The 17,238-nt window shown below is 43.9% G+C and overlaps 1 protein-coding gene across 7 annotated transcripts in view; it reads right to left on the minus strand.

Annotated features, from left to right (window-relative positions):
• The window catches only part of iffo1a (intermediate filament family orphan 1a), a 28,024-nt gene extending 11,032 nt beyond the window's left edge, over nt 1-16,992 (minus strand). For 2 of the 7 annotated variants that reach the window (XM_084032572.1, XM_084032573.1), the window contains exon 1: nt 15,439-16,976. In XM_084032572.1, coding sequence (XP_083888698.1) covers nt 15,439-16,424 — 986 coding nt within the window. In that variant the 5' untranslated portion in view covers nt 16,425-16,976. Of the gene's footprint in view, nt 1-15,438 lie in introns of all 7 variants that reach the window. The other 5 variants (XM_084032571.1, XM_084032574.1, XM_084032570.1 and 2 more) reach the window with 5 other exon arrangements.
• Nucleotides 16,993-17,238: the final 246 nt, after the last annotated feature.

Genomic DNA, 17,238 nt, shown 5'->3' on the forward strand with positions numbered 1-17,238 from the left:
TGCCAGCGCACTCTCCTTAGTTTATTACAGTTTTTCTCAGTTGCTTTGGTGCTTTTCTCACATCACTATTAACATTTGCACAGCAGTTAGTGCATTTCTCAAAACAATTAGTGCAACCTGCAAAACCTAGTGGATAACCTCCAAAAGCACGTCACTTGCTCAAAATGGATCGTCCATTCCTCAAAAGCAAGTATTCATGTCAATGAAACTGCCAGTGTCATCAAATGAGAAGTCTTGACAACATCGTTTATGAACAAGATAGTCAAATGGCTTTGTCATGTTTTCATTATGACAGTTTATTCTCTAAATGTTTTCCAATGCAAAAAAAAGGTCAGAACTCAGTGACACGACCTGAAAATGCTCAAGACAGCACTAAACACTACTGGTACAGCCATTTGAAAACTACAGTAAAGTTACACATTGCTGGAGTTAGGGGAGTAAGTGAGTACAAGACACTGAATACGTTTCACATTTTTACTGTATATGCTCTTTGTAATTCTACAGCATTGTGCAAAAGAAAAATACACTACAGTAAAGCTGAAGTTCACCTGAGAGCAATTGTTCAATGTAGGAGACATTTCCAGGAAAAAATGATAAATAAAGGTATAAAATGTGCTTGACAGAATTTGATAACTAGTTCAACAGTTTTGTATGTAATGACTCAAGCAATGAAATGAAGACTATTAGTTTGATTGGGAACGACTATTCAGCATCCATAAGTACAGTTCATTTTGACTGACATGACATAAGCAAATGATAATGTTATAAAACAGCAGAAAATTGTATGAAAGCAACTGATACATGTCCAAAAGCATTTGCAATTTGTTCAGAGGAAGGAGAAATTGCTACTATGATGTGCACACATGACTAAATGTTGTGGAGGTTGAACTAATAGTTCTGAGAATTTTCATTCTGATCTGAGAAAAGCACCAAAGCGACTGAGAAAAACTGAAAACACCTGACTTTAACCAGAACTTGTCCAGTTGTTTATATGTTACTGCTCTCCAAAACGAGCCGGGTCATAACAACACCCCAATATTTTAGCAATTGGTGAGAGTGGTGCATCCCTCTGAAAGACTTAACTTTTTGACATTTCAGAGTCAGTTAAATCTCTTCTTTGGCCCATTTTGCCTGAGGAAAAGAAGCTGCCTAATAATTATGCACACCTTGATACAGGGTGTTGATCTCCGTAGGCCACACCCTCCATCATTACACAAATACACATCCCCTGATATGCTTGAATCCAATAAGCATTCACGTTTGTACAGCTTGGAGTTGGAAAATATGCAGAAAAATAATGTTTTGGTCAAAATACTCTCTTGCCTAATAATTGTGCATTGTTTATGTCCAGCTTCCTGATCTTCCTCTCTGCAGCTTTAAGGCAAACCCACCATTGTGACCTCGATGACCTCCAGTGTGCAGTATCAAGGCGCCTCCTACGACCTCAGTAATGCTGAACATTACTCAGCATTGTTACATAATCATGGGGTGTGCATGAAGAACAACATGAAGAGCACAAACAACATGGAATCTTTTCTTGTGTATGTTTTACTATTTTGTTTGTATTACTAGTATAGTTGCAAATACTTTAGTTTTTTCTAAATACGTCTATTTTGTTCTTGTTTTGTAAATTCTTGTTTTGTCACTGATAAATGAACAATAATATTTTTTTAAAAAGAGCACGGACAACATGGAGACCAGCAGAGCTCAAACTGGAAGACTACAAACATTCTGACAGACTAACTAGGCCATCCGTTCCCCATTGAGTCTAAAGGTTGAGATTGAGAACGGTACGCTTCCTCGGCCCCGGCACGATTGGAAGAGGTGGATTTCAGCGCAGAGCGATTCATGCATGAGCACATGCACGGGTACGCAACCCATAATAATGGTGTAGGACACAGCTGGATTCTGGGTCGGCTTTGGGCTTCAGACTCAGGTTGTGAGTGGTACCGGATCTGTACGGTGGCTAATTGCTGTCACACAAAAAAAAAAAAAAAAAAGGCTCAGTATCAAGTAATTACGTGAAAGTTTCTTGTTATAACAATATCTTTTTCACGTTTTAACAAGATAAGTATCACGTTATTACATGAAATTATCACGTTATTTCATGATAATGATATTTTCACGTTATAACAAGAAAATATCATGTTATTTCAAGAAATTATATTTTCACGTTTTTACACGATATTTTGTTATTACATGAAATTATCACGTTATTTCATGATATTGACATTTTCACGTTATAACATGAAAGTCCAGTCTCACTTGCTGGAAGTCGTGCTCTTCCTGCAGGAGCAACTAAACCAATATGGCATGTTGCATGGATACAGATTTATCATTTGAAATGCATCCAAGCTGGCTTGGTTGTGACTCAGTCCAGTGGCGCCGCCGCCGGAATCCTGTACACATCCTGTACTTTTTTTGAAGGTGAAGGTGAAAAAAAAAATTGAAGCAATTTTTTTTTTTTTTTTTAGGGTGATGTAATAAAGATGCTTGTTTGTAATAGGCTGCTGAGTCCACTGATTGTTAAGCCAATCAATGGAAGCCTAACATAAAGGCCAATGATTGTCGTTTACGTCATCTGTCACTTTTGATTTTGATTTCTGGCGCCTATTCTTCTTCTGCTGTAGCTACACTACCGCGGCCCGCCGCCTATGTGGTGGTTACGGTCCGGTCTATAAATATATAAGTATAAAAATGTCAAAAAGACAGTTGAGCCTTTTCCAGGCATTTGAAAAAAACCAAGCCCACGATCCCAAACACGCAGCAGAGCAGCGAGAATGAAGGCGCTACCAGCAGACAGGCAGGACATGAAGATGAGGTAGCTAGCTCTTCTGCCTCTTCGGTGGTTGCAGCCGCCGTCAGTGCAGATCCAAGCCCCGAGCCCACACATGACACACAGCAGCAGCAAAGGATGCTGAGTACTGCTGCATATGAAGATGACCTTGGCTGTGTTAAGGCTGATGAACTCAAAATTACATCTGATTCTGTTAAACTGAAAGCGATACAGTCAAGATTCAAGCCTCCCAGAGGGTGGGTACCCCCTACTAGAGTCATATGTGGGAAGCAGCGGAAAATACCGGAGGAGTTTTTTGATGAGAGCATTTACCCCACTCTGCGTTACAGCAAAGGCGTTGATGGCGTTTTTTGTGTAGCTTGTATGCTTTTCTCATCAGGAGACATGGTTCTGAGAACGAAGCCACTTACTGGACTGGAGTAACGCAAAGAAAACAATTTCCAGACATATGTCAACTCCAGCGCACCATAGTGCCCAACTGCGCACAGGTGAATTTGTTGATGTTGCTTTGGGAAAGAGCCAGTCTATCTATTCCAAGTTAGATCACTCACTTGAGCAAGCAGAGTGGAGCGCACTAAACATGGCCTGAAAGCAGTCATTGAGTTTATCGCTGTTTGTGGACAGCAAAACCTGCCCATTCGGGGCCACACTGATGAGCGCAGTAACCTGGCAATTGTGCACTCCACAAAAATCCCTGTTGTCTGCAACAGTCTGAATTAGGGTTGTCACAAGAACCGATACTTCGGTACCAATTCGATGCCGACACGAAAAAAATAAGCCGATACTTGCTTTTTTCTGGTAACGTCAGAACCGAATATACAACTTTTCACTCGGCGAGCCGTGTCGATTCTTGGCGGAACTGACGGGGGCAGTATACGCGTGTGAGCAGCACAGAGCAGTAAGCGGCGCTGAAGAAGAAAACTTGCAAAAAAATGGCTTCAGCAGGTGGGAGCGAAAGCACAACACGTCGGCTTGTCGACAAGACAGGTGCGAAGAGTCGCGTGTGGAAATTTTTTGCGTTCGAGGCGGATGAATCCGGAGCAATTCTTGATTCAAACAAGCCGACATGCAAAAAGTGCCTCAGAAGTTTTCAGACCAAAGGAGGAAGCACGTCAAACCTGGCCAAATATAGACCACTGCTGTTCTTTTTTTAATGTAAAATAGTTGACTATTGTTGTTATTTATGACCATATTTATAAGCACAGTATTGTTTGTTTTTATACTGGATGGCTATAGGTCTGTTGGCAGCTGGTACTGCAATTTAAATTCTGTGCAAAAAGATCTTAAAGCACAGTGGTGTTAAATACTTGACAGTTTAAAGCAGTTTTCAATAAATTAGTGGATTTAAAAGTACATGGGTCCTGTTGTTTTTTTTTTTTAAATTGTGGTATCGAATTAGTATCGAGAATCATGGAAATTCACAGGTATTGGTATCGACTACTGAAATTCTGGTATCGTGACAACCCTAGTCTGAATACAGCTCAAGAGTTAGTGAGCTTCATTACAGCCTCCCCAAAGCGCCTGCAGTGTTTACTGAGCAACAGTAGCAGCAAAAAACGCCTCCAAAAGTTTTCAAACACACGCTGGTCTCAGCATGATATGTGCCTGTCTACAATAATCAAAAACTACGAGGACGTGGTAACCACACTGGCTGCGCTGAAAATGGACGCTGACGCCAAGTGCAGCTCCAAAGCATCCTCGCTCAGTTGGGCCATAGAGACATTTGAGTTCATTGTCTGCCTCATCATCACTCAGGAACTTCTTCACTGCCTAACACCACTGAGCAATGGGCTACAAAACCCAAAATGTGAACTGCTTATGGCTGCGCAAATGGCCACAGATCTCGTGACAGTGCTTGAGAAAAAAAGAGATGACTCCACATACGGCAATATATGGGGAAAAGCATGCTCGCTGGCTGAGCTTGTTGAAGTCGTCCCATCACTGCCGCGCATCGCCAAAAAACAAGCTCACAGGTCTAACACACCTGCAGAAAACCCACAAGAGTACTGGAAAAGGACCTTTTCTTGCCGTTCATCAACCACCTGACCACAGAAGTGAGAGACAGAGTATGCCTTGCATTGCCATGTCTTAAAGCCCAGTACCTTCTCCCTGACAAACTGCCACTGCTGACAGACAGTTTATGGATGGAGATAAAGGAGGAGTATGGTGCGTTGATGCCCAGTGCTGACACTGCAGACGTGGAGCTGAATCTATGGAGGCAGCACAACAGGCCAAAGGATGACACACCTGTCACCAGAGAGTGTGACATTCTCCAAGTTCTGAGACTAACTGCAGACTTCTATCCTAATGTGCATACTGTCATGAAGGTTCTCCTAACAATGCCCGTGTCCACTGCCAGTGCTGAGCGTTCATTCAGCTGTTTGCGTCGCTTGAAAACATACCTCCGGAACACCATGACAGACAAGAGACTGAGTGGACTTGCCCTGCTGAACATTCATCGTGATATTCCTATCGATTCTGAGGCCATTCTGCGGGAGTTCGACGTGACAGGGAGGCGTAGGCTTTATTTCAAATAGACAGGAACATTAGTAGCCTAGAGTGTGTTTTTACCATGTGTTTCTGGTGCGCCGTCACCGTAATGTTTTGCTGGGCTGTTTTCATCTGTGTTTCTGTGAAGTGACTGAATAAAGCCTAACTGATCTTCATTTTTTCGTTGAGTAAAAATCTACTTTGAATTATGGAATTGATGAGAGTCGTTTCTTGTTGATATTTTTTGATATTTTATTACTTTTAAACACCTGTATTCTGTGTAATTTCTCTCTCCCTCTGCTTAGCCGGAAACCGGGGACTTGGGATCACTTTTTCACAGCCTATATCCCGCTCTGCACAGAGATGCATTTATTTATAGGAACAGCATAGGCTAGTGAGCACCATACATATGTCTTCTACAAATCCCGACCACGGTTGCAAAGTTTGGATGAAAACAAATGCTGCAGGTCTGCAGTGCACTGTCCATGGTGCTGAACCGGGGCCGGATTGGAAGATTCAGTGGGCTAGATATTTAAATTATGCAAATCAGCGGGTGACACCAAACAACGTCTGCCCAAGCAAGTCAGAGCTTTTCTTTCTCTCACACAGTGACCTGGAGAGACGCAGCCGCATTTGAGAGGACGATCGCGCGTGTGTGCGCAATTACGCATAGCGTGTGTTGGTCCCTCTCCACTACACAATACAGCTCGGCTCTAGTCTCGTCACCTCTCTGCTGCTGAGCACTGTGGGCCGAGCCGATGCATGTCTCTGTCCCCAGGCCGGGAGAGTTATCATACCGTACTATGCGTGTCCAAGCGTGTGTGTGCGTGCGTGGAGTGCTCACAAGCGTGCACTTGTGTTTAGGGCGGGGATGGAGGGCACAAAAAACATATTTGCACCGGGGCCTATCACCAGGATATACACTACTAATTTCACTGATACTGAAAACATTAGATTAGATTTCCCATTTGTTGTTGTATTTGCCGTTTCTGTGCGTACATTGAAATTGAATCCTGGCGGCGCTGCTCAGAGATGGGCGAGTGGCGACGTATGTGAACGAGGCTTCAGTCAAAACCAAAACACCAAGGAAGGCTGAGGAATAGTCACCCACTTATATTACAGTTTTTCTCAAATGCTAAAACACAAAAGCCAATCCTCTAAACCAAATGACCAGTTGTCTAAACACATTTACTAAATCTAGCAATCATTTGCCAATATCATAAACACATTTCACATGAAGACACAATTCACAAAACACAATCCTCCATTCTCATAAATCTAAACACATTTTTCCTTGCTAAAACACAAGTTGCAAAAGAACTCTGCTCATATTCTCAAATGAAAGCTCATGTGATGCAAAATGGCTGCCACAGTCAGCAATATTTGAACACAATGAACACACCTGGCGTCACTCATTACACACAACGACTCAAAATTGAAGACACTTGTTGCTAATGCTGTGACCACATGTATAAAAGCAAGTTCAGAGTGCACAGTTTGCTGAAGATTCCAAACAAATACAATGGATGAAGGCAGAGTCAGGGGAAGAGGAATTCGAGTGAGAGGAGGGAGAGGAGCTGGCCGTGGAAGAAGAGGAGCAGGCCAACGAGGAAGAGGAGGAGGCCAACAAGGGAGAGGAGAAGGTCCAGGAGGGAGAGGAGAAGTTCCAGGAGGAAGAGGAGCAGGCCAACGAGGAAGAGGAGCAGGCCAACAAGGGAGAGGAGCAGGCCAACAAGGGAGAGGAGCAGGCCAACAAGGGAGAGGAGAAGGTACATTTACATTTACATTTATGCATTTGGCTGACGCTTTTATCCAAAGCGACTTACAATTGAGGATAAAACATTCAAACAACAGCACAATGTGAGGGAAACTAAGCTAAGTCAAGTGCTAAGTCAAGTGCAGCATTTAGGCTTGGAGAAAATCTCTTAAGAGTTTTCTTGAAGGTGGAAAGAGTATCTGTAGTACATTTACATTTATGCACATTTATGTCCAGGAGGGAGAGGAGAAGGTCCAGGACGAAGAGCAAGACGACCTCGCACCATCATTACGGACGAGATGCGAGCAACAGTCATTGACCATGTCATTGTCCATGGCATGACAATGGCTGAAGCAGGACTAAGAGTCCGTCCAAACCTGAGTAGGTTCACCGTGGCCACCATTATCAGGGCATTCAGACAACACAACAGGTATTGTACTCTATTGCTTTCTTTGTCACAATACAGTTTTACAAGCCTGTGAAAGTAGTCTATTGGTCTCAAATCAGTTGTTATTGTAAAACATGTCAATTGACAACACATGTTTTTTTCTTTAGAGTTGAAAGAATGCGGCATAGAGGTGGGAGGGTTGCCATATTTACAGCGGCACAAGAAACCCTCATTGTGGATATGGTTTGTGAGAACAACCTCATCAGACTCCGGGAGATCAGAGACAAAGTCATTGCCGATAATGTCAACTTTGAGGGCATTGATGATGTTAGCTTGGCCACAATAGACAGAGTTCTGCGGCGCCAAAAGATGCGGATGAAACAGGTCTATAGGGTTCCCTTTGAGCGCAACTCTGCGCGACACAAAGACCTACGTTACGAGTATGTGCAAGTAAGAATACATCCATGTTCACAGTACAGTTAGTGGACATACTGTGTTGCTCAGTGGCCTACATTACTTCTGGACAATACTGTGCTACCTGATTGACTTCTGAACACCTGTGCACTTTCACATTTTCACAGAGGATATTACAGTTGGACGCGATGGCCAGACGTCATGAGTACCTCTTCCTGGATGAGGCTGGCTTCAACCTGCAGAAACGAAGGCAAAGAGGCCGTAACATCATTGGCCAAAGAGCAATCACTGAGGTTCCTGGCCAACGGGGGGGTAATATTACTCTTTGTGCGGCCATGGGTTCAGAGGGGCTTGTCCACCGGCATGCTGTCCTTGGGTCTTACAACACCCAACGTCTCCTCACCTTCCTAGAGGAACTAAGAGACATCCTCCTGGACCGCCAACAACACCATCCTGGGCCTGCACATCCCATTTATGTGATCATTTGGGACAATGTCCGCTTCCACAGAACGAACCAAATCAGAGAGTGGTTCACCACCAACAGTGACCAGTTTTTAAACGTCTGTCTGCCACCCTACTCCCCTTTCCTGAACCCTATAGAGGAGTTCTTCTCATCGTGGAGATGGAAGGTTTATGACCGACAACCATACACCAGAGAGAACCTCCTAAGGGCAATGGAGCTGGCCTGTGGTGACATCCCAGTGGAAGCCTTCCAAGGATGGATGCGCCATTCCAGGGCGTTTTTCCCGCGGTGCCTGGCAAGACAGAATATAGCCTGCGATGTGGATGAGGTGATGTGGCCTGATGCAGCTCATCGACATGATGCTGCACAGTGATTGTGGTGTGTGTGTGGTGTGAATAAACTAAATAAGAAAACTTCACATCCTGAACATGTTTTCAAGAGTACTGTTGTGGGCAATAGATTCTGTTTTTGCATTGAGTTGTGTTATGTACATGCAGTATTTTCTATAGATGTATACTCTTCATGTGAAACTCACAAATCTAAATGCCTAATCCTCTACAGAGATCTAAGAAGATCCGTTACTGTAAAGTTTCTAAAAATATGCATTGGCAGTTATGAAACAAAGAACCTTCTCACAAATTGAGCATTGTGTTTTCAATTGTTTTGCTTTAGTGTGTAATGATGTGTATAGTGTTTACATTTTTGAAAGCTTCGAGCTGCTCTTTTGGTGTGAAAGTTTGAGTTTTGAAGTGAGAAGGTGTGGTTGTGTTTATGTAGCTTTAGAAAAGGGTGTTGTGTTTAGACATTGGGGAACATAGAGGAAACGTTTGTGAAATGTGTTTTAGCATTTGAGAAAAACTGTAATAATAATAATAGTCATAATAATAATTGGTCAGTAATTGATATGTCATATTTTGGTTCTCAAAATTCACCAAATTGATGCATTAAAATGAAATTATTCAAAATATGATTTGCATTTTTTCTTTATATCATAAGGAAGATAGCATTTTATGTTACGTATACAGTAGATGGAACCATTTTCAGAGGGAAATTCAGCTTCTCAGAAGAATTGCCGCTTATCAATTAATCGTTCATCGATCGATAAGATGAAACAACTATTGATTAATGAATTACTTGATAATTTGCATCCCTAATATATATATATATATATATATGTCGATTTGTGCATTCGACACAGTCAACCACCAAATCCTCCTCTCCACTCTGGCAGAACTTGGCATAACTCACCTGGTTAACATCATACCTGACAAATCGCACCTTTCAGGTCGCAGGGAATGGCTCTATGTCCAAACCCTGTTCTCTGGACACGGGTGTCCCTCAAGGCTCAGTATTAGGAACGCTTCTGTTCTCACTATACACCAGATCACTAGGTTCTGTTATGACATCGCATGGATTCTCCTACCATTGCTACGCAGATGACACCCAGCTGTTCCTCTCTTTTCCCCCAACCTCTGACACTCACATTGCAACTCGCATCTCGGACTGTCTGGCTGACATCTCCGTCTGGACAACTGCATATCACCTCAAGCTTAACCTGAATAAAACCGAACTCCTCTTCATCCCAGGGAAAGACTGCCCTCGCATGGACCTGTCGGTCACTGTCGAGGGCATCACAGTATTACCTTCCTCAACTGCGAGGAACCTGGGTGTAATCCTCGATGACCAACTATCCTGCACCCCCAACATCACTGCTGTGGCCCGATCCTGCAGATTTGCCCTCTACAATATCCGCAGGATTCGGACCTTCCTCACAAAGGATGCAACGCAACTCCTGGTCCAAGCACTGGTCATCTCCCGCCTTGACTACTGCAACTCTCTCCTGGCCGGACTCCCGGCCTCTGCGATTAAACCATTGCAGCGTATCCAGAATGCTGCAGCACGCCTTATCTTCAATCTACCCAAATTCTCCCATGTGACCCCCCTCCTCCGTGACCTCCACTGGCTCCCTGTTGCAGCACGCATCCAATTCAAGACGATGGCACTGGCCTTCAAGGCCATCAATGGAACGGCACCTGTCTACCTTCAAACACTGGTCAAACCTCATGCCCCGAAGCGAGCACTTCGCTCTTCTACTTCAGCTGGCTGGCTGGTACCGCCATCGCTGAAATCAAACAAATGTCACTCAGCAAAGTCCAGACTCTTCTCTGTTCTGGTCCTCAGTGGTGGAACGAACTCCTGACCAATGTCAGGACAGCAGAGTCACTGCTATCTTCAGAAAAAGGCTAAAGACTCACCTGTTCAGACTTCACCTCGACTCTACACAGCATGACCCACTGACAACCCCCCCCCCCCCCCCAAAAAAAAAAACCCTTACCTATAGCACTCTGATCATAGCACTGTTGCTCTTAAGGTACTACTTTAGTCAGATGAGGACCTAACACTTGTTCTATTTTTAGCTCTTACTTTATCGGCAATGATACGTTGTGGTTTCTTTGTTTCCTTCTTTTGACAAATGTACTTATTGTAAGTCGCTTTGGTCAAAAGCGTCTGCTAAATGACCTAAATGTAAATGTAAATGTTAATGTATGTATATATATATATATATATATATACACACCACTGATGGGACTGTGATGACACTTGATTTATACGCTCCTGAGTCCAGAGAATCTTGAATGCATCATTGCAAAATTGCCTCTCGATACCAATTCCAATAGGTGAATTAAGGTTGTCCAGTTACACAGAACCAACACCAGAGCTCTCTTCCTCCAATATTTAAAATATCAAGGGAAATGCCAGAGTCTGCTGTGACACAAAAAAAATACCGTTGCTGCAACTGAATTCATGTAACCGACGGCAAAAAACCCTGATTTCTGTCAAGCTCTTGCTGATACCTGAACCACTAAATGAGGTCAGTGTCGACTAAATCTCTATAGTGCCAACAACAGGTCAGAATTCACACCATTCCAGCCCTCCGCTTCATGAAATGATACCTTGAAAACTAATCACCAGTCAACGTCAGTCTCAGCTGTAATTTGACATGAATGCTAGCATATAGTATACTACCCTTACAATGACATGGACATGCCAACATTCAAAGAGCAGAGCTGAATAACTGCTGATTTCGACAAATCCTCTCAGCTGTTCTGGCTTCTTTCGATTGATGCATCATTTTTTGTCCTTCACACTAACACTGTTCAGCTGGAGCTGCGGCAGCACTGAAATGATGACATCATGTCTCTGGGGGGGGGGGGGGGGGGGTGACCTCAGATCAAATGGTCTCCAATGTCAACAGAGACAATTACCCCATTTGAGTGTTCAAGCACACAATAAGCCACGCACAGGTTACAAGCTTTGCGTGACACGCTGCTCATGCTGCTAAACATCAGACATGGGTCACATGTGAGGGTCATAAAAACCAGTACAGCTTTGATTTCAGAGCCGTCAGAGACACAGATATGATGATGCACGCATTCACCATGTAACAAAAAGGTTCAACGGAACAATAAGAGGCACACATAATTTCCACGAACTACTGTGATTTATGCAAGGTTTTTTCCTTTCACTAGAACAAGACTGGGCTGCAGCGCTGCACTCGTGAGCTGCCGGCCATCTAGGACGCCACCGCCAGGAAGACGTACATTTAATGTGTCTTGCCGATTGGAACATTGGGATGTATGTGCATTTATTTGCTTTATTGCCAAGAGACATTGAGAAGATCGATACCACTTTGAGTCTGTGTGTTCAATGGAAATATGGAGCTGGAGCCAGGAGTTGATTACCTTAGCTTAGCTTAGCATAAAGATTGGAAGCAGAGGGAAACAGCTAGCCTGGCTCTGTCCAAAATAAAATAAATACATTTACCAACCTCTAAAGCTCACGAATAAAAACCTTATGTTTGTCTGTGCTAATAAAGTAATCGTTGAATTTAATTAAAAATCACAAAAGATTTCAATTGCTAATAGCTGGTCAATAATGCAGATTTTTGTCTCAGAATATAGAAAATAATAATTTTTGCAAAAAAGACCAATAAAATAAATGCTGAATGAGAAACAGTTCTGACTAACAGAAGGTTAGTGGAAGAAGAGGCGAGCCCAAACATGAAATCATCGGCGCTCTCCTCCCTGTTGGGTATAGATTACATCAACAAGATGCACCTTGTTAATAAGTGAACTTTGGAGGATTTCATAGGGGTATTTGCTTGGCTTGAAGTGTCTTCCTATTGCCACTCTGCAAAAAAATTAAATGAGATATATATATATATATATATTCCCCAAAATGTCAAACTATTATTTATTATTATAACGAACCAAATGTCCACAAATACCGAGAATGGTCCATGTAGCAAACATGCTGTAGTGATTCTCATAAAAACAACAGCACGATCATAAAGCCTCACTGAAATGTTAATGATGTTAATGATGATGTCAGCGCCAGCCAGACGCTGCAGAAGCTCATACGGGACATACGGGTGTGTGTGTGTGTGTGTGTGTGTGTGTGTGGGGGGGGGGGGGGGGGGGGGGGGGGGTCAACAGGGAGCAGCAAATAACTGAATGGAAAACAGAGAAGAAAAGAGAAAACATGAGAGACAGTGAGCGATGAGGCAGAGGGTAAAACATAAAACGGAGAGCTAGGCAGAGAGGAGAGACGCTGGACTGGGTGACATCACTGTTGGCGGTCACAGGCCACTGCTGCATTGCAGGTACCAAGACGAACCCAGCTGGGAGGAGGACGAGCAGGGAAAGAGAGGAAGAAGAGGAGGACGGGGAGAGATAATACAAAGAGGACCGAGAAAGAAGACACAGGGGGAGGAGAAAAGAAGAAAAACAACAACAGCAGCTCATCAGCTGTTAAACCTTTCCCCAGACAGCTCCTCCCTTCAGACACACAGGCAGCCAAACATTTACAGTCACAGCTGCTCCTTTAAGTCTCGGATGAAAGACTCCAGTTGTAATGTGGGAGAAGTCTACAGAAACCCTGCAATCAAGGATGCGGTCAAATCCTCAGTATTGTATGCATTTGTGAACTTGGGGGAATTTACCTTCTATAATTCATAATTAGGGCGCATATTAGTAAGCACAGGTCTATAATATGGACACCAGTTTTAATCATTTCAGTGTCAACTGTTTCTGAAAAATCCTGTTTTCTCCGTCAGTGGAGTACATTTAAATAGCCGATTTCTTTGATCCGGTTTGTATGAAATGTAAACTTTGACTTCAGCTCAGCACTTGCAGACAGAATTAAGCTCTGACTGGATTGTAATGGACTTTTAAATCTACATGCTTGTACGTTTGGCTTTTTATGAGGACACAATATACAGAAAGTCGTATATCTTTTGCATAGATGAGTAAATCAGGAGAGTTTTTTTAATCATCCAAGCATGTTCAAACCGACAGTGGCAGAACATTGGTTGAATAAAAATGAACGGGACTTTTACTTATGGAAACCTCGATGTCCCAAATCAACCTCCCAACTCACAAACGTATGGTGACTTTCCTTCAAAACTACACCAGTGTGGAAAATAAGTGCACTTTGTTTGATTCCAAAAATGGTAACAATGTCTAGTTCCAGAAGACTCACAGAATCATAACTTTACATTTTTGGATTCGATTACCTTTAGAAAAGGTATGTTTCAAGCCAAAAGGACTTTAGGGAACATTAAATGAAAATGCCTGTTTCCCCCTCACCGATGCACATTAAGACTTGAATCCTGCACTGAAATCACATTAAGGAAGCTCTCAAAATACTGTTTACCTGGAGGAAATATCCAAACCATATATCAAGCTCACGTTCGATGCTTTCGAACAGGTAAAACTAACGTGGCTTCTTAATGCAGCACCAACATTTAAACAGCATAGCAAAACACAAGTGATTGAGTGAGTTGTTGCCGCTCGGTAAAACATCCTGCTGGTTCTCAGATCAATGTGACTGAAGGTTTGTCCTGCCTCAGCAGGCTGAAGCTCAAAGTAGCGAGGTCAGTGCTTTACAGCATAAAACATGCAGTGTGTCAGTGCACCAGCGTGAAACAAGTCAGCGTTCAAAAACCAGTCAGCTGCATGCTGAGCAAAAGCCTTTACGGACAAAATACAGGTTTATGTGCAGACTTAAAAGTCAGATGAATTACTTAAATAATTACATTTTCCACAAATGTTTGTTTCTTTTGGAGCGATGATGTAAGATTGTGCCTATTGATCCAGAGCAGCATCTTGCAGTCCGTCTGAGCTAAATTGTTTTCAACTTTTACAGTAATCAAGTTTCCTTTAAGCTGAAAAAAAGAAGAAGCTCTGAATGAAGTTTAGTTCTATCTGGTTAACAGTTAAGTAGTATGTCAAGGGCTTTTATTGTGAAAGATAAACAATCCAAAGACTGGATCTAGTCTGCGCTGACTTTATCGAGGTCGAAAGGAGAATTAGTTTGCCATCTTGGTCCGGACTATTTTATGACCTTGGAAATCTCACTGAACATAATCCTCTGCCAAAGGAATAATCTCAGCATATAGGATAATTTGCAGCACTGAACTCAATGGCCCAACAAAGCAGAGATTAAAGCGAAATCACAACCTCAGCATTAACAAAATCCTTGTGGTGGTGACTCAAAATCCATCAACCAATTATCATGTTGAGCTCCTGAGGGGGATTGATGAAGAAACCCGTTGGTGCTAAAATATATTGTGGAACAGGAACTACGACAGGACATCGGCTCTAAACGAAGGCCTGATCGTGACGCTTTTATCTTTCACAAACCTGTGGAAAATTTACATAATGGAGATATTAAATATCAATGACTTCATGCATTATGGTGAAGGATCATCAGATAACATTTAGTTGTGCGTTTTAATTGTTATGGTATTTTTGTCAATTTATTCAAAAATATATATATATGTTTTTTTATAATATTATATTTGAATTAATTATTTCCAGCAAACGACTTAAAAATACTGGATTGAATTTGGTTGTTCTTTTAAATGCGATTTGACCTGTTTGTAATGGATCAGTATGAGTCAAATATTCATTGCAAGATGAATAATCGACCAGTCATGGCTCTCCAGCAAGAATACAAGTGCTCTCACTGCAGCAGAAATCCGCCACTTGGATGCCAACACGTTATTCAGTTAGAATGGACATCCACCACGTTAACGGGATGTAAACACGCAGGTTAACCACTCTTACCTCCTCTTGTACTCGTCTCTCTCTCTCTTCACCTTGGCCAGCACGTTGTACAGGGCCCTGATCTCAGGCGTGATGGTGTCGACCTGGACCCCGACACCGTCCGGCTGAGTCCAGGACACCCCGGGGCCCGTGAGGCCCGACTCCCTCCCGGTGCCAAACCGGCGGGTGTGGTTGAAGGACCAGATACTCCCGGGGAGGAAGCGCGGGGGAGGAGGGGGGGTGTTGTTGGTGCTCGTCCCGGTGTGAGAGGCGTACTTCTCGTTCATGTTGGTGATGGTTTTGGAGGGCTCGCAGGGACTCAGGGCCGGGCTGATGGAGAAACCGGACATAGTGAGGTTGGAGTTGGAATCCATGGAGAGCGTGCTCGGGTTTAGGTTGTTCCCCAGCAGGTGTTTGTTGTCAAAAAGAGGCGGCGGGTTCAGGGTCGGAGAGGCGAGGCCGCCGGGCAGGTAGGCCGAGTTGTTGGCATTGTGGAGCGGGATGAGGCCCGGCCTGGCTGGAATAGCCCCAATGAATCCAGTCTGGACCCCCATCTCTTTAGTCAGCGGCTTCTGGTGTCCATCCCCCCCGCCGTTGTCCTCCAGAGCCTGCTGCAGCTGCTTCTCCAACACCTTGTTCCTGCGCTCCAGCTCGTGCACTTTGGCCAGAAAGCAGCGGAAGCGCAGGTTCAGAGTCTTCAGGACGCTGATGTTGGATCCCAGGTCGTTGCGCAGCGCCGTGGCTGCAGGAGGCACGCGGTGCAGGGGGGTGCTCAGGTGCAGGTAGGCGAGGCCCGACGGTGGTAGGGCGCCCAAATCCAGCCCGGATAAGCCATCTGGCCCGAAGCCGCCGTGGTCCCCCAGAAAGTAGCCCGTCTCCGGGATGGCGGAGTCGTTCTGGCCCGTCATCTGGTAGTGGTGCTGCTGCTGCGGGGCCAGGAAGCCGCTTTCTCCCAGGACCGGATTCATGCTTGAATAAGAAAATCTGAAGTGCTCGAAATCCGGCATGAACCCAGACTTCTATATGGGCTAATCAACTCAAATGATTGTTATCTATAATCTGATTAAAGTCCCGATCAGGCCCCAACTACTTCGTTTGCGAGTCCTCCTGGTTTCACCCGATGATCACCTTTATGCAGAGGAGCTGTGGGCTAAAGTCAGATGATGCGGTTTAAAAAGCGGTGCTTAACGGGCCTAAAATCGCAGCAAAATACAAAAAACAAAAACAAATGCACAATCCAATTGGAATACTGCAGTACACTAGTGGTATTACGCTTTGGCGAATGTAAAATACAAGGTGCCTCTCAACACGCAGATGCGCCGCTGGTCGCTGCAGCAAAATCAGATCACCGAGTTTACTTTTACGCAGGACTAAATTATGGCGACGCACACTATCATACAATCCTTATTCTGAGCCTTGGAATAAAGCGCCATGGAGGATTTTTTGCCGCTGTAATGGAATTGCAAGCACCGTACCTGGTCGGTGGAGGAAAACACCAGATAATGGGGTGAAATGAGTCCGAGCAGCAGTGTCGAGCAGCGGTGCAGCAGAGCTTCACAAGTGACTTACTGCGGCGTTCACATACCGTACTGACGGAGCAGAGGCGCGTCGTACAGGCTGCCTGAACTACCGTAGTGACTGGAATAGAGGCGCACCGCCCACAAACAGGGAATTTAGCCTTAACACTATTGCCGGGTGTTTTTTCCCCCGAGCAAATACATTTATGTGATTTTCATTATGCTGCGTTTATCTGAGTGTCATGGGTCTCTGGGTAGCTTCAGCATTCTCTTTGACATCTTTGATGGCATGGGTGTTTTCCTA

This window comes from Eutrigla gurnardus (assembly GCF_963514095.1).
Source record: "Eutrigla gurnardus genome assembly, chromosome: 17".
NCBI lineage: Eukaryota > Metazoa > Chordata > Actinopteri > Perciformes > Triglidae > Eutrigla > Eutrigla gurnardus.